Genomic DNA, 18,418 nt, shown 5'->3' on the forward strand with positions numbered 1-18,418 from the left:
CTCCTCCTTCTAGATGGTTCTGACGGCTCAGGCCCGGGCAGTGACTCCCAGGGCAGCGTGGAGAGCCTCAGGAAGCACCTGCGAGCCGACGCCTTCACCCAGCAGCAGCTGGAGGCCCTGGACCGCGTGTTCGAGCGGCCATCTTACCCCGACGTCTTCCCCACCTCAGAACACATCAAACCCGAACAGGTCGGTGCTCCGCCCCGCGCTGCGGGGGTTAGCGGGGTTAGCTAGGGCCGGTGGCTAGGGGGGGTTAGCTAGGAGGGGTTTCGCTAAGTCGGTTCACTTTTAAAAAAAATGTTACATTTAACAGGCGTGGCTTCATTTTCTCATCGTATTTATACATATTTAGCTTCTTTTTTTAGATTTTCTGTTATTTAGCGTTATCGTTTAGATGTCGAACCTGGTCCCTTTTCAGAACGGAGTGGAACGCCTCTAGCCGCTAGACGCTATCCCGTCCGGTCTCCCTTCTGAATTCCCTTTAGGAGTTGTTGTTGTTGTTGTTGTTGTTACGTACAATGCTAAATCTGCTTTCTAAATTCCTAGCCTGAATTACACGTCTAGTCGCGTTGGTTGTACCGTTACCCACACCCACTTTAATAACACTTTTACTCACAGCGATGGCCTTATTAAAGCGGATAACCTTTATTTACATTCATTAGACTGTTAAACAACAAGAGACTATTAATTTTCCCTTTAAACTCCATACGGGTGCCCGACGCAGCCCTACCCGTGGCCCTAATTGAGTTCATTTTCATCTCTGCGCGATCACGGTGAATTACAGCACCGATAAATCAGGGGACAGCCCCTCAGCCGGCTACCCCCGACTCTAATGTAGCTAATTACCAAGCTGATTCCTACGGCAAGATCAATACCAAAACGAATTGGAAATGACTTGCAATCACAAAGAGTGGAGGGGAAGGTATTAAAAGGCTTGGTGGAAGGTGGTGGTGGTGGGGAGAGACGGGGGGGAGGAGGGGGAGCGACGACGTCGGAATGGTCCAGAAAAATCAGTTTTAATTTAACTTAATATTAATCAGACCGCCAGTTCCAGTCTTTTAGTGGCCCTCCTTCTTTCGTCTCTCGTCTCTCTCTCTCTCTCTCTCTCTCTCTCTCGCTCCCTTCCTGTTCTTAGACTGGTGAAAAGGTGCTAGTGTTAGGAGGCTATTAACGGGGCTTGTCTGGTGTCTGCGTTTGGGGTGGGGGGCAGGGGGCGGGGGGGGGGGGGGGGTAGTTGAGGGGGCATTAAAAAGCCATTTTGAAAAGGCCTGGCTGAATAGGCCTCACTCCTCCCACACTTCTGGCAACCATGTGGTCGGGTCATCCCGGGCCCATTGGGCTTGCCTCCATCCCGGCCCCCTGCCCACCACCGCCTGCACCCCCCGCCCCCACCCCCCGACACCGCCTCCTCCTCCACCGCCTCCTCCTCCACCGCCTCCTCCCAGCCCATCTGCATGACAAAATGGGCCCTCGCGCTGCCGAGGCCCAGTGGGATAGAGAGGAACAACGCGCCGGGTGCCAGGGAACAGTTGTAGGCAGACAATTAGAGTTTATCTCAGATAGAGGCAGACAAGACTGGGGTCACTGGCTCAGCCCTCAGGGACCCCCTCCCGGCCCCATTGAAACAAACAGATGCACACACGTACACACACACACACACACACACACACACACACATACACGCATGCACACACATACACATCTATACACATGCACAAAACACACACACACACACACACACACACACAGATTTACACGCATACACACACACATACACAGAGACACATGCACAAACACACACGGATGGAGACTCTTCAAAACAGACACACTCAACACAAACTCTCACACACACACACACACACACACACACACACACACACACACAAGACAGCATGGATAAACACTTGGACACACTTTCAGACAGAAGGAGCAGGGTCACCAAGTCTGTTGTTATTAGCAAACGAGTCTGATGAGATCTGCAGGGATTAAGGAGGATAGAGTGGACTGCACTAAAGAAAAATGGAATATAAAATAACGGAATACAATTTGTACAATAGTTTAATAGACAAAAAAGATAAATAAATTACTTAATCTTTATAAGCATGAACATTTATCACAACCACAACTTACAACAAGGCCCAATGCACCCAAAGAATTATGGGAGATAAAATGGTCGATCTATCTATTCTTTATGGATTTATCTTGTTTGTGGAATAAACAAAAACACAAAAGCTTGACTGGGAAAGGTTTGTGTTCTCTACCCTCTTCAAAAAAAAGATGTGGACCACATGTCTCCCCTGGTAACAAAGCCCTGTGTGTCTCCTCCCTTGACTAGTCACAGGGATGACTGAAGTGGAGCACAATAAGCCAGCTGACACCCCTCTCTCTCCCCCAGCCCTCTCCCTCTCTCTCTCTCTCTCTCTCTCTCTCTCTCTCTCTCTCTCTCTCTCTCTCTCTCTCTCTCTCTCTCTCTCTCTGGGTCCCCAGACATCATACCAGCGCACCCCCCTCCCTTGGTAACGCATGTGGAGGGTGGGCAACTGGGGGCAATGGGGAGGTGGGGGTCAGGAAATCAAATGCACGGCTCAAATTATTCAGAGGACGACACAACGAAAGGATCATGAAAGGTTTCTAGGAGTCGACAAGGGGATCTTTTCTCAGATTCACCGCGAAACATTCCTGGTAGTTTGACTCCTTCTTAGGTGGGAGTGTGACTAGAGGATTCAATCTGAAGCCAGTTGCAGTCTGTTTTAGATATGTGGTCAGGGTAAGGCATTGTGCGCAAGGATTGGGATGCCGGGTTACAAATTCACAATTCAAACAATGTTTTGACACACATCTCTGTTATCTGTTCTTATTGTTAAGCACTTTGTAACTTTGTTTTGAAAGGTGCTACATAAATAAAGTTATTATAATCTCTATTAGTTCATGAACGATTAAATGTTAAAACAAAGATATAATAATACCAACGACACAAAGGATGAACAAGTAAACGTATTGATCCACGCTGTGGTTTTCTAAAGACGGACGTTTGTTTCACTGCAGGCCAACGAGTACTCCCTCCCATCCCATCCGGGACACGAGGAGGCAAAGCCCAGCTTGTCCTCCAGCGCCAGCTCAGACCTGGCCTCCAGTGTGTCCCAGACCTACTCCGTAGTCACCGGTAAGAGCCACACGCCCCTCCAACACACACGCTGCTCAAGACACGGCACAGTGCACCAGGCAGCGCTGCACACATGTGTCTAAGTGCTAAGCGGGAACGCAAATCAAAGATTGCATTTTTATTAATTACGTATTTTATTTGATTATTTCACCATATTTCATCTTTGATTAAGGTGTTCAGTTTTTTAAGTAAGGTTCGAATTTGGTTTAAATTTCTGCCTTTAACTTTTGGTTTGTTGTTTTAGTTTTCTTTGTTGTGGACTAGGGTATAGAAAAAGTGTAATGGCTGCAAAGAATTATCAAACGCATGTCTGGTTTTTTAGGTTTGCGTTTAAAAATAGACCCTTTTAGTTTTCTGTGAGCAATCTGGCAGTTGGGCTCCACAATAAAAGCACTCCTCCAGTGTTATTTATATCTAAGGCAGGCTGAGTGCCGGCACATCATTGGAGCCCATTAAAGCTTACAGGTCCTTTTCTGCTCCTAACTGGCTTTTGTGTTAGCATGGAGTGGCCCACTAACAGATTGACTGCAAGCACTTCTCATGAGAGACAGCTGCTGTTCTCGCCGCGCCACGACGCTGTCATCAAAAGCCTATGATGGGCCCTTGATTGACAGCCACCGCAATAGCACAGTGGTCGCGTGCTTAGGCTGTGTGGTGTGTCTGTGTGTGCGTGTGCGTGTGTGCATGCGTGTGTGTGTGTGTGTGTGTGTGTGTGTGTGTGTGTGTGTGTGTGTGTGTGTGTGTGTGTGTGTGTGGGTGGGTGGGTGTGAGAGAGGGAGAGAGAGAGAGAGGGAAGGATAAAGAGGTGGAGGGCAAGTGAGGGGTAAGTAAAAGAGAAACAGAGAGAGGGTGATGGAGGAGAGGACAGGGGGACAGAGGACAGAGGGGGAGGAAGAGTAAGTGAGAAGGAGAGACAGAGATAGAAAGTGAGAGAGGATGATCCTGAAGAGGAGACGGTGAAGGGTAAGGGCGAGTGAGGGAGAGATAAAGAGAGAGAGTTGTGAAATTCATTGTAGAAAACGGTTGATGTTTTCAACAGTGCGATTCCACTGACAGTGCCTACTGTAGCTAAAGTCAGGTGGACAGTATTGGATACCTGCTGTCAGGTGTGATGGCCGCAGGGTTCATTTGAATATTCTTTCGTTGTTGACTCAGGGTCTCGGTCCCAGGAGAAGCTTGGTTTACCAAGGGCTGTGCTGGCCTAAGACTACTCTCTTTAATAAACCCACACAAGCCCATATCCCTCTCGCTAATGATGCAGTGAACACCACAGTCAATGCAGTGTTTCCCCACATGCATCCAGCAGTGGCACAGCGCCGCCGCTGGATCACTAGCGCCACTGCAACCAGCCATGCAAAAACATATACTGGGTCAATTGTGTCATGTTGGACGCCCCAAAATGCTATTGGTTTGATTTAAAAAGAAATACATTGTAGGTGCCATTGTTGTCATCAGGGCAAACCAGGGGGAACATACTGACAAAAAGGGTGTTCTGCTTTGGAAGAATCAAAACTGCATGATGATACTCTAGGTGGAATTAGCTCACAAATCCTTTCAGACTAAATGAAGGAAGCATGATAATAGAAAGTAGCATACAAATTTGATTGTGTAGAATGGAAGGTAAAAAGATAGAGGTAAAGATAAAAGAGGTAAAGATAAAATGGTTTTATGAAACCCAGTGGGATGGCTGCAAGACTGAAAACTATATTTGCTTTCACATTAATGCTAAAACATGTATTTGTTGTTATGCTGATGGAATGCATGCACCAGAGCCTTAAACCTCTCTGTGCCCGTGCACATCAACATAGTACATGTGTGCACCTCACACAAACTTCAGGACCGCAACATCTTAGGGCAATGAGTCCACTATTGTTAATATGGTTGTGTGTGTGTGTGTGTGTGTGTGTGTGTGTGTGTGTGTGTGTGTGTGACTTGAATAGCGAAGTGTCCCTTCTCATACGATCCTCTGGACCGGCTCTGGGCCCTCAGCTCTGTGTTATGGCTCAAAGAAAGACTCCCTTTTTACCCCCCCCCCCCCCGCTCAATGTGTGGGAGGTAGTTTTGCCCCAGGAACCCATGGGCCCCGGGAGAAGAAAGGTGTGTTTTTGTCTTTTATGCCGGGGCCCTGCAATAACAGCGGTCTCGCTCCAGGGAGCTCACTCACGTAGCAGGTGGCCTCCGGGGGCCACCTGGGGGCCTCTGGGCAGAGGGGCCCTTCATACAGCCAAAGGCCACACCTTATGTAATCATAAGAAGTTATAATAGATGAATACACTTTTTATTAGTAAGATAATTATCACACTTTATATTTAACATATTATATTTGATTATTATTATATTTCTTACACACTTGTTCTAAATATTCTGTGTAAATTTAATTAGGTGAATACAAAATACGATGTCCTTTCTCAATCCCAGACGCGTCATTTGGGAATATGCTAAAATGTTGGCTGTAGAGTGATGGCATATTATTATAATAATTTGCTGTTTGTTTGGAAATGAATCCCTTGGATAGAAATCTATTCCAAGTTGGAACTAATTATCAATAGGACAGAATCCAAATCCTACGTGTGGATAGAGCGATGAGGTTATATCTGTCCTTTACATGCTTTGAGATTGCAATTAAAATTTTCCACAGTTATTGATTTTGTTGATTTTTACGTCATGGCATTTGCATAATCTATTAAAGATGAATGATTAATGAAGGCATCAGTGAGAGCTGAGCTGGGCTTTCTGCTGAATGCGGTGCATCTCTTGGGCGTTAGGGAAGAGACTGCAGCACAGAACTAGCTCAGAAACTAGCTGGGGTGAGGGGTTAAGAGAGGGGAAAAGAGCAGCATTTCACGTAGCTAGAGGTTGTGTTATTATGAATATTTTATCTATATTATATATATTTATATATTTTGATGTGGATACAATAATTGTTAAAAGTGAAATACATTATTTAAAATAGCCATAATTGGGAGTGCCATTAATTACAGAAACATTGCTGTTACTTACATAAGTAAATTTAACATTTTGTAAATAATAATTTCAAAGTTAAAAAAGTGGTGCATGTGGCTGGATGTATAGATGTATGATGTATGTATGGCTGGATGTATAGATCCACAGTGCACGGTTGGCTTGGCCGGATGTATGGCCACTGTACACGATTTGTGTTCGTTGGATGTACATGATGTACAGTACCCATGGGTAGCTGTGGCTGGATGCATGGATATATGCTTGTCCCAGTATAAAAAAAAAAAAAAAAGAAAAGCTCCCGGTAGGAGAAGCATGAAGTGTAGAGCGCTGTGCACCAGCCAAGGATGAACATCATGTCACAATTTACTGCTGCTGGAGCAGGAACAGCACCTGGCTGAATGCCCACCGCCGCAGTCTCACCCCTCCACGTCTAAGCAGGAGCATGTTAAGTGTGATAAAAACATCATGTTACTGTACCATGTACTATGGATCTGGACTCACACTCACAGGAGATAGGAGGAGGCGGTTGGGAGAAGCAATGGTTTGGGTTGCAGTGCCGGCGCGGTGGGGTGTGCGCCCTGTGTTCTAGCTGTGGGGGTTACGTCGTGTTAATAGGCGTCCTTCTGTCTCTGTTTTACTGCTTAGCAGGTGCTTGTTTTGCTATTTCTTTGCCACGATCAACGACATCCAAACTCTTCCTCTCTTATCTCTCTCTTCATTTCTTTCTCTCTCTCTGTTTACTGGTATTTAGATTCAAATATATTAGAATAAAAAAGCTAAAAAAAAAAAGGTTCAAATACAAATTAAAGCTATAAATGAAAGACATTAAGATGTCAGTAAGATCAAGTCATTTTTGCACAATAACCTGCGCTGCCAATCCAACTATGTCTGCTTCCAAACCCCGCCTCCAAGACCAGCGGGGCCAGCTACCGTCCAATGGTTGGCAAGCACCAAGCAGCTATGACCCGCAGTGATTTGTTCATAGCCTAGTGAGCTCAGCAGAATGCTAGTCCAGCCTCCGGCTCAGAAATTAATGTTTATTTCACCCCTCCATCTCCCCTTCTCTCTCTACGACAATAGCACAGCACTAACCTTTGAGTACACATTTGATAATGAATGACTTTGGACCACTGAAAAAACAAGGCTTTTGTCCTTTGCGGACAGTGGACACTGTTCTGTCATCATTGAATGTAGTATTTTGTTAGCTTTTTGCGATTAACAACCCTAACTTGTGAGAAGAAATCTCACAAAGAAGATGTTTCTCTTACTTCTATCTTGAAAAAAACATAAAGGTGCCGTGTTTAAAGTTGTTAAAGTTCACCAGTAGCTGTCCACTGGACTGTGTGTGTGTGTGTGTGTGTGTGTGTGTGTGTGTGTGTGTGTGTGTGTGATGTGATTCTCCACATCACATGAAAACGAGAAATAATAACAGCGTGTGGCACACATTGCGCGGGAAAACAACACTGACATAAAGGCCTTCGTAAACTTTCTTGCAGACTTTCCCTCATCTCATTAATGGCGAGGCAACTACATTGCAGCTCTATCCGCAGACAAACACTTAAGAAGGGGAAGGCAGCGGCTTTCCTCCCAGTGCGGGTCTATGCTTGATGGGCTCTGCAGACGTAGATGGTGGGCTGGCTGTTGGTATCCGTGGTGGAGCGGAGAGAGAGACAGATGTTAGGGAGAACTCGATAGCATCTCACCACGCTCCCAGCCACGATATGTTGGCTGTGGAGAGGGAGAGAGAGGGAGAGAGAGGGAGAGAAAAGGAGAAGTCTCTGGGGACACCCCTCAGTTTATCTTCTATCTCCATCATCAGGGGCTTCTGATTTGACAGGATGCCTTTCCTTTTTTTATTTTATTATTTTGTGTGTTTCTGTGTGTGTGTGTGTGTGTGTGTGTGTGTGTGTGTGTGTGTGTGTGTGTGTGTGTGTGTGGGTGTGGTGGTGTGTGTGTGTGTGTTTGGTCCCAGCTCTCTCTCTCTCTCTCTCTCTCTCTCTCTCTCTCTCTCTCTCTCTCTCTCTCTCTCTCTCTCTCTCCCACCCTCTCTCTGTCTCTCAATCCCTCTCTCTCTCACCCTCGTCTCCAGGACAATGAGCAACCCTGCGTCTGATTAGTTTCAGAGTTCAGTGGTCTTGAACGTTTCAGCGTTTGCGTCGTTTCTGTTGCTGCGTCGTAACCCCCCCCCTCCCCCCCCGCTCACCCCCTCCTCGTCTGTTTGACAACGGTTGCCGGGAGAGCCGCTGTTGGAAACAGACGTCTGCGCGAGCAAACATCCCGACGTACGCCCACGCCAAACGCTTGTTTTCACCATCCCTTCAAAGTAGCATTCCAAAGTTTCCCTCTTCAAGGGCAACACAGCTCTGCAGCGGTTATGGTTATCCGTACAGTACAGCCCCACTGCCGGGCCGTCGCCGTTATACTGCATGCATCTCTCCCCCTGGTTTCCCCTCCGCCTTCTATTTAGTGTTTTCTGTAAATATGATGAATTCATTTGATCCTTCGCCTCATTTATCTAATAGCCGACAGGACGGTGAAGAGTGAGGGGGGGGGGAGGCAACAGCGACAGGCAGGAGCAGTGCCTTTTAGTGCGGCTGTTCAGAGGTGCTGACGAGACCCGGGGTCTCCGCACTCACCACCGCCGTCCTTATCTTAATGAGCACATCTCCGCACACTGTCCTGTTGTAAAACTACAATGGCGGCGCAGTGGAGAGGGGGAGGGGGGAGTGGTGGGGGGGTGGGGTGCAGCTAATGAGGCTATCAGGGTGGAGAGGGGGAGAGGGGGGAGGGAAAGAGCCATCTTCTACCCCCCCCCTCCCCCGCCCCCTCCCCCCCTCCCCCCACGCCCCCATCTCTCCCACCGGCAAACAGAGACGCCACCGCTAACAGTCGCGTGGGGAGCGAGGGCCGGAGACAGAGCTCGCATTGATTGCGTTATGGTTTCCGAAAGGCAAAATTGCCCTTGGAAACTTTCATTTGCCGATGAAAAGATGGCAGGACTCATCAGGAAAATTACCCCACCCCCACCCACTCTTTGTTTGTTTGCTTTGTGGAAGTGATTTCATTTGGTGTTTTGTATTTTTTTTTTCCCTTTCCGAAACGCAGAGCACCGTAGAGATTATAGTGTTTGTTTACCTGAAACCTTGGGGAAATTCTTATTTTTTTTCCCCCTTCTCGCGCGTTTGAGCTTGATTGATCAGGCATGGATGTGTTGTTGATGTTGTTATTGCCGTAGCGTTTCCACGGCGGCGTGTATTCACTTAGGCTGAATGGATTACTGCGGGGAGTGCACTGCGAGCGCACACGCCGTTATGAACCAGGTGAACGAGCAAATCAACCGTTGAGGAGTACTTATCTATTCAGCATCTGTAGGAGATGGAAGGTGGTGCTGGCGCTTTGTAAATGGAAATGTATGTAAAACAAGCAGTCTGTGTCCGTAGAGTGTTAGGCTCATGGGCTGGTGGAGGACGGGATTCGCTCCGCCGCATTACAGTAAAGCACTGTGTTTAAGCGCACCGGGTGGATCATATTTTAGGGATAAATTGGCCACAGGGCAGTCGAGCTCCACATCATGTTTAATAGGTACCACACAGCCTCTTAGAGGACGGGCACGGCATACGGCTCTATGCGTTTGGCTCACTGTACACTCGCCTGATGTATTTGTCCTTTCTCCTATGAGTTAACGCGCCGTTTCTGTTGAGACAATAGGCCACACGCTAGATCACACACAGAGGTGACCTTGTGTCACTTGAGAGGTACACGTTCATCCGAGGCCTCTTCTTCTGCACAAGAGAACACGAGAACAGAGTGGGTGAGCAAGTGAGCGAGCGGTTAGGTGAGTGAGTGAGTGAGCGAGCGTCATCGCAAAGGACACGTGTTGATTGACCCGGTATCAGACAGTTATCAAACAGTATCAGTCACAGTAAATGACCGGGCAGCCGGCTCTGCACGTCTTCACAAACATTTTTACATCCTTTTTTGTTTCTTTTCTTTGTCTCCTCCACCTGGCAGACCTCCACCCCCACCTGTCCTCCATGTGTGCTAAGGGGGAGCCCCATGAGGCCTCCTTTGCCCCCTTCACCCCCTCCTCCCGCGGGGACACCCTGTCCCGCCCGCCCTGCCTCTCAGTAGACGCCTCCACCCCGGGCTACCATGCCCATAACCAGGGCCAGCCCTGCTACAGCCAGTATGCCAGCCAGCCTATTATAGCAGGTACAGCCCACCTCCGAGGACCGCCCCCCCAGCCGATTGGAATGCAATTAAAACTAGCTGATTCTAAAGTCTTAATTCTTCTTCTCATTTTTTTTTTCAACTCCAGTCCCTCTATAGTAGTGAGGCAACTGAAGTGGTACCAAACAATGGGATTAAAGTGTTTTGTTGTTGTGAAATAGGAGCGTTTAAACCCGTTACTCTTTAGCCCCACTGTTGTGAATACACAAGACAAGCTGACGGCTCGCTGCTCATTAGGGATCACCTCTCTCTCTCTCTCTCTCTCTCTCTCTCTCTCTCTCTCTCTCTCTCTCTCTCTCTCTCTCTCTCTCTCTCTCTCTCTCTCTCTCTCTCTCTCTCTCTCTCTCTCTCTCTCTCTCTCTCGTCTAACCCTCAATGGTGCTGGGCCCCTGGTGACGGAGGCGGTGGGGGTGACGGAGGCGGAGGGAGGTCTGCAGAGGGCTGGAAACAGAGGCCGTAGTTCAGATGCTTGAGTGCAGTTCTGTAACGGCCCCGTTCAGTCCCTCTGTCAACCTATAGTTCCCCCCGAGGCTGTCACTGTCAATTACAGACCTGAATGTTGACCAGAGGAAACACTGTGTACCCAGCTCTCATTGGCTCACTGGCAGCTCTGTGAATGTGTGTGTGCGTGTGCGTGTGTGCGCGCGTGTGCGTGTGTGTGTGTGTTGTGTCCGCTGCGCATCTCTCTTTACAACAGCTGAAGTGAGTCACAGACGAGCGTTGATTGGTAATTGCGTTTCACTTTCGTGAAAGCCGTGTCCGGCGCGCAATACAGTAGCCATGTCAGAGGTCACCGTGAGGAATGTAGCGACACTTTTAACAAGAGTTTAGACAAAAGTTGGGCCCGGATTTATCTAATTTAGGTTCCACTGACGGAATAACAACGTCAACGTCGAAGCGCTCTAAGGAGGATTTCTGTTCCCTGCAGCGGGGGCCATACCCTCGCTCTCGTTCATGTGACGCAAAAGCGCGCGTGTGTGTTTGCATGCAGACGACCCGCCATTTCCTAACACTTCCTTTTCCCCCCCTCTTTGTGTGTTTCAAGGTCGAGACATGGCCAGCACGACCTTACCCGGGTACCCCCCCCACGTCCCCCCGACGGGCCAGGGCAGCTACCCCACCTCCACGCTCGCCGGCATGGTGCCCGGTAGGTGACATTAGCGTTGGGTGTTTTACGACACTGTTAATATTAGTTGGCTCTCATTACGTTTTATAACAAGTTATATAGAAGGGCAGCCCCCCCCCCCTCCCCGACCGCTCATTCATCCTCCCCCCCCGGGGAGGGGGGGTCATTCCAGACGGGGTGACCGCTGCTACGCGCGCACAACGGGGATTCTAGTGATGTGCGCTGCGCGGCGGTGATGTAATGTACAGTGTTTACATCCCACTCATACATTACCATACTGTCTCACAAACACACACGCACGCTCCCTCCCACACACACACACGCGCACGCACGCACACGCGTCGTGACCTGGATGACCCGAAGAGATCGCAAAGACATCTTTACATTCCCCTCTATCTCCCCCCCACACGTGCGCGCTGCACTTGTTATAGCTTTGTTAGCGCGTGCGGTCAGCATATAGCCGCCGCCCGGCGCATTAGAAGAGCTCGATAGGCGATAACCACAATTAGCGGCCGGGAGATAGGACAGATCCTCCTAGCCGCCCCCCTCGCCCCCCCCTGCTCATTACCCTGGCCATGTCCAGCACACACACACACACACACACACAGACACACACACACACACACACACACGAGCACGCCCCATCGATAAACAGGCCGCTGTGGGTCCTGCTCGCTGCCTCTTCCTCCCGGCTCTCCCCGGGGCTCTGGCGGGGCCACGGAGCGTATCTCTTCCCCCCTCTACTTAACCTGCAGTTCAGGTTCACGGCAAACAGTTAAGGGTCACAACACTGAGGCGTGGAGGGCCTGTAAATATTTAAATCACTATCTCTCTCCCGGGGACTGGCTCAAGTTACACACACACACACACACACACACACACACACACACACACACACACACACTGACACGCATGTGGGCTGTCGTGTGGATGCTATAGCGTGTAGATGTCTCCGGAACAACGCTCACCGCGTGTGGAGGGACAGGTGTTGGTCGGCTGTGAGCGACGCCCACCGGATCCGGAGGGGGGGGGTTCGGCGGAGTTAAGGGGGAGTTAAGGGGGAGTTAAGGGGGGGGATGATGAAGTTGGAGAGCACGGCGATGTGTCAGATCAATGACGCAAAGGATTTTATTTGAATAGCGGCATTAGTGCTGAAGGAACTGATTCATTGATACGCACATCTTACAACGCAAACAACCCCCCCCCCCCCCGAAAACACACACCTACAACTACACACGTACACACGTGTGAACACACGAACGTTCAGATGCACACCCACGCACACACAAACACACACACACATACACACGCACTCATGCCTGCACATACACAACATGCGTATGAACCCTCAGACAGGATCCTTTTTTATTTATTTATTTTACTTTCATTTTTTGTTCACCCCACTGGCAAAGGACTAAGATTTAGTGAGCGGTCCAAACACTGTTAGCGCAAAGGCCATTCTTCAGCCACTTCCTATAAAACCCAGCTTTTATAGACCCATAAAAATAAAGAAACGTGTGTGTGTGTGTGTGTGCGTGTGTGTGTATGTGTGCATTTGTGTATGTGTGTGTGTGTGTGTGTGTGTGCGTGTGTATTTGTGTGTCAGTGTGTGGTAACATACCACCCCTCCCCCGCCCCTCCCAAAGCACCTGGACAGTGGATAGAGAATACCCTCAGAGCTCAGCAGCCAATCAGCAGTGCTAATCACTAGACTAGGCGTAAGGAATGTAGTGAGTAGTAATGATCTGGAACATTGCGTGAGGTCTCGATCCGTTGTGGTGGTAAACCCCCAAAATGAATAGCAGAATAATAACAGGAACACGGTACATAGCATAATGTGTCATCAATGGCGTCATTAATAGGGGGGCTAGTCGTCGTTTTGTAAATGAAAGCACAAATGAGATTGTGACCATTAGATGCGTCCTGGCAATCAGTCTAACCAGCTCTTCCTCTGTGTGTTTCATCCAGGAGGGGACTTTTCTGGGAACCCCTACTCCCACCCCCAGTACACAACCTACAACGAAGCCTGGAGGTTCAGCAACCCAGCGTTACTCAGTAAGTCTCATGCACTCAAATGTGTGTGTGTGTGTGTGTGTGTGTGTGTGTGTGTGTGTGTGTGTGTGTGTGCGAGCATGTGTGCGTGCGTGCACATGTGTTTGTGTGTATGTGTGTGTGTGTGTCTGTGTGTGTGTGTGTGTGTCTGTGTGTGTGCGAGCATGTGTGCGTGCGTGCGTGTGTGTGTGTGTGTGTGTGTGTTGAGGTTATAGTCCTAATAAGTCAGCCGTAGTCTAATGGTCCTTTTTTAAAGTTATTCCTCTGAACGATATTTAATGCTGTTTCCTATAAGGGGTTTAAAGCTATTCCCTCTATGAGTTACGGGTGCATGACCGGAGAGGCGTCTGTGAGGTGGAGGTTGACGCCGTGTGTTCCTACTCTTCTGTTAACTTCCAGGTTCCCCTTATTATTATAGTGCCGCGTCCCGTGGCTCAGCACCGCCCACTGCTGCCACGGCCTATGACCGCCACTAGTTACCACGGCGACCGCTACAAGCTGCAGGGCCACGGCTACGGACCGCACATCGTCCCCGTCTGAGGAAATGGGAGGAAAAAAAAAGGATTGGGAGGGGGGGGGACGGGGGGGGGGGGGGGCTGAGGGCAAAAAGTGAAAAAGACGGAGTCCACCACGTACCCAATCCCCTGCTCTCCACCCCCACCTCCCCCCCCCCCCCCCCCCCCCCCCCCCCCCCCGCCCCCTCCCACCCCTCCCCCCAAGAAACCTCGACGCCGCCGTACGTGCAGGGATGGATCGGGACGTTTACTCCGCTTCTTGTACGATAAAGGGCCAAGATGTGGGCCACCGCGGGAACCACTAAGCCCCGCCCTCATCGCTATCTCTAGGCCGGAACACTCTCAGAATGACTTTAAGAGATTATATAAATATATATTATAAAATATAAATTGAAGAAAAAAAAAACACGTGAAGATTACCATGTAAAAATGTTGTTTTTTTGGTTTTGTTTTTATTTTATTTTTTTGCTTCTTGTTGTTGGTGTTGTTTTTTCTTCATGGAAAGTCACGTTTCCTTTGCGTTATTAACTGCAGTATTTTTCTGCTTCAAAATAAAAGTCCATGGGGAGAAGGTAGATAGAGGTCCTAAAGCAGGACACTGGCAGCACAGACACTTAAACCAGTGGACCTTATTCTCCTTTAAACTCTTTTAGAGAAATCCAGACTACGAGGCTACTGAGGAGTGAGGCTCTACATTATGCTGGTTTCCCATATTATTCCCTCTGATCCATAGCGCCTGCATTACAAGGAAAACATGTTTACTGATCCCAAACACAACGGCAACACATCTCCCTCCCTGTGGCAAACAATCATATGTAAAAAATGTAAAATCATTCGTCAAAATATCGATAAGACATGGTGACCGTAATTTAAAAAATTGGCGTTGCCAGAATTTTGAATTCTTTAAATTATTTTCTTTCATCATCATTTCTTTGGTTTTCTAAGTTTTGCTTTTTGTTTTAGTTTGTTTTCCTCACACACACACACACACACACACACACACACACACACACACACACACACACACACACACACACACACTATCACGTAGTCTGTCTCCTTCTACATCCATGCATGATTGTTCTTTGCTCATTTTGTTGCACTATATCCTGAGTTTTTATTCCTTTTATTTCAGTACATTCACATAAATGTAAGTCCTACTTAACTACCTAATCCAGCAACAATATTATTTAAAAACGATGAATCTATGTTGTGTAACTGTAAAGGAAAAACTAAGTAAAACATCCAAATAGACGGACAGGATTTGGTGTGAACCTCTTTTAAGGTTGTTTTGCCAAGAGCTTGTAGGCCCAACGGCTTTCGTACACGGATCTCTTCAACCCCACATGGCTTTTATTCTCCATCCAGACACACAGTCCTACCACAAGCTGCCTGCACAGTTGAACCAGCCAACTGTACCCTGGCTTCAGAAATCGCCTTACAAAAGCATTTTCAACATGGATTCATGCCTTTTGCGACTCAATGATCTGCATTGATAGATACAGGTTAACTTCTTGGGAGTGCATATCCTGAGGGATTGAACGGTTTGTTGGTCCATTCGTTTCATGTCTGGGTTTGTTTGTGTTGCTCCTGGAAAATATTTTGTGAATGTACTTTTTACTACATTTGCCAAAGACTTAGTTTGATATTTAAGATTTTATTTACAGTATATGTATGCATAAATAAAAACAGTATTATCTTTTAAATAAGTAGTCAACACTGAACATGTATGTGGTGATTTTAAACAGTCATGCATCATAGTGCATATGATAACTAGCAAAACCCCATGAAATCCAATGATAAATATTCCGTCATTTGCAAAAAAGAAAAATGCTGCTTTGTAGAATGATTTGTGTATAATGTGAAGACAACTCTTCTCCTGTAAATATGAACCCACACACCATCGCAGTATCACACTAATGTACTAGTACTGGCTCCTTTTGTAGATATACAGACTAAAAACAAATCAAATGACATTTGTGTCTTAATGTATTGTTGTGTGCCGGACAAAGGCGCGGATCCTGTATAACCTGTGACAGAAACAATTTCAACCAGGTTTCTCTTTCAAAGGCCGACACATCACATCGCTTGTCTTTTTATTTTTTATGTCATGATGACGTCACGGTGATGTCATGGTGACCAGGTTTTATGTTTCTATGCAATGAGTTAAATGGCTTTCGGTAACCTTTTTATTTTTTGTTTTTATCGTTTCTTTTGTTGTTGTTGTTGGGCTCAGAATAAAAAGACTTCCGAGGTCTTTGAAAAAGAAAAAAGAAAAACCCTTCCATCCTCTTAGTAGGCCTGTTGTTTTTTGTCCCACGCATTCAGTCCAGTTCCTATCCCGACCTTCCACACTATATCTAACAGAGGTCCTGGGCCAGAATCAAAGCGATTGTCATTGTTTGCACTCTTAGTAAATGTGTTTGATAATAACCAATACTTCAACTGCACCCCACCTACGCCCTCCCTCGTTCAGCACAGACACACATACATGCGCACACATGGCTGCATGCACACACACCTACAAAAAAACACCTAAATGTGAACACACCCGCAGATACTGTACATGATTGGCATACACACACACACACACACACACACACACACACACACACACACACACACACTCTCCTTGTGTTCCTTCCGCTCCAAAAAAAAACTAGAAGAATCCCTGACATCAATGACATTCAACAGAAGTCGAGTTTGGTTGGGGGATTCTACACCCAACTTTACCGTAACTTTCCGCAGCGAACGCATCGTCAGACTTCATCCTGACCGTTGTCACACCCGGACGGGCTAGAACCAGACTGCGGCTCAGCCTCTCTTTCTCTACGGGAAACGCCCGTTCCTCTAAGAGCGCTTTGACTCTTGGGGATTCGCCCACCATTTCTCTGTCCCCGACGCACATGATGTGTACTAAACCCTGGCGATGAGACTCAAGAAAGAAACCCGCGTCCCTCCACCGCTGGAGAGGCGGAGGCGGACGGAGGAGGAGGTGTCGTTGCTTTCGCCGGCGGCACAGCGAGACCTCCCTCGTTTTTCTGCCGATGCTGTAAAGATGATACAGGAGACGCACCACGGACATAAAAAAAAAGACAGGATTTCTGATGATGAAAATCTATAAGAGACGCCTCGTGGCCTCAATCACTGCTCTGTTCAGATTCCCTTTCAATTCCTTTTTTTGTGCTCATGAGAAATAAATTATTTTATATGTCAGCCGTTGGTCTCTGTGTGTCCCCTCATTATTAACCCCCTGAGAGGATGATTCAGGGTTCAAGGTTCCTGCGTGGGGGTCTGTCGTCGGTGTATTGATGTTTGGGTTTTATGAACAGGGACACCAGTAGGCCACACAGTCTGGGAGATTGGTGTGTTTACAACGCGGTGTGTCTCCCTGTGTATGTGTTGCGGTGGGAGCGAGTGTGTGTGTGTGTGTGTGTGTGTGTGTGTGTGTGTGTGTGTGTGTGTGTGTGTGTGTTTGTAATGTGTGTCATGTGTATGTGTGATGTGTGTACATTTGTTGTTTTGGGCGACATTATACACTTACGTTAGTATATAATCCTGAAGTTCCCTCTGGGGATTCATAAAGCGTTATCTCATCTTATACTAATATAAAATACTTTCATGAAAGCAAAGCAGAATAGCTGATATATTTAAGAGAACACTGGTACAATTGTGAAACTGGGTCTGTGTGTGTGTGTGTGTGTGTGTGTGTGTGTGTGTGTGTGCGTGTGTGTATGTCAGTGGGTGCTTGCTTATGTATGTGCATACGCATGTGTGTGTGTGTGTGTGTGTGTGTGTGTGTGTGTGTGTGTGTGTGTGTGTGTGTGTGTGTGTGTGTGTGTGTGTGTGCGCGTGTGGGTGTGTATGTCAGTGGGTGCATGCTTATGTATGTGCATACGCATGTGTGTGTGTGTGTGTGTGTGTGTGTGTGTGTGTGTGTGTGTGTGAGAGAGAGAGTGTCAGCGTGCACGCGTGTGCATGCATGTGTGTCTAAGTGACTGTTTAGGAAAGAAAGAAAGTGAAAGAGAGAGAAAAAACAGGGGGAGGTGGGTGGTGCTGGGGGATGGGAGATGGGAGGGGGGGGGTGTTAGACAATGAACAGGAAGAGCTGGTGGAGCAGGAATGCACAGCGTCTGCCTATAAGACACCAGTATATTTAATGATGCACCACCACAGCCGTAGCACCCTGCCTCTCTGCCTCTCTCTCTCTCTCCCCCCAAAATACCCGGCAGCCGGCCCCGTTGCCCGGGTTGTAATTCTCCTTCCTCCTCTCCAACTACTGTTTATTTCATAGATCCCATGTGAAGCATCAAAATGCCGCTGTTTCTGTCAGACCCTTACTGTCCTGTATGTGTGTGTGTGTGTGTGTGT

General features: G+C 47.8%; 1 protein-coding gene across 2 annotated transcripts in view; it reads left to right on the top strand.

The window, feature by feature from the left end:
* The window catches only part of pax2a (paired box 2a), a gene marked incomplete at both ends in the record, with an annotated part of 22,851 nt that extends 8,779 nt beyond the window's left edge, over positions 1-14,072 (top strand). The window contains 5 exons of one of the 2 annotated variants that reach the window (XM_084470259.1): positions 14-189; positions 3,046-3,163; positions 11,400-11,501; positions 13,449-13,535; positions 13,951-14,072. In XM_084470259.1, coding sequence (XP_084326385.1) covers positions 14-189; positions 3,046-3,163; positions 11,400-11,501; positions 13,449-13,535; positions 13,951-14,072 — 605 coding nt within the window. Of the gene's footprint in view, positions 1-13; positions 190-3,045; positions 3,164-11,399; positions 11,502-13,448; positions 13,536-13,931 lie in introns of both variants that reach the window. The other variant, XM_084470260.1, reaches the window with a different exon arrangement.
* Positions 14,073-18,418: the final 4,346 nt, after the last annotated feature.

Source organism: Micromesistius poutassou (assembly GCF_964030765.1).
Source record: "Micromesistius poutassou genome assembly, chromosome: 7".
NCBI classification, from domain to species: domain Eukaryota; kingdom Metazoa; phylum Chordata; class Actinopteri; order Gadiformes; family Gadidae; genus Micromesistius; species Micromesistius poutassou.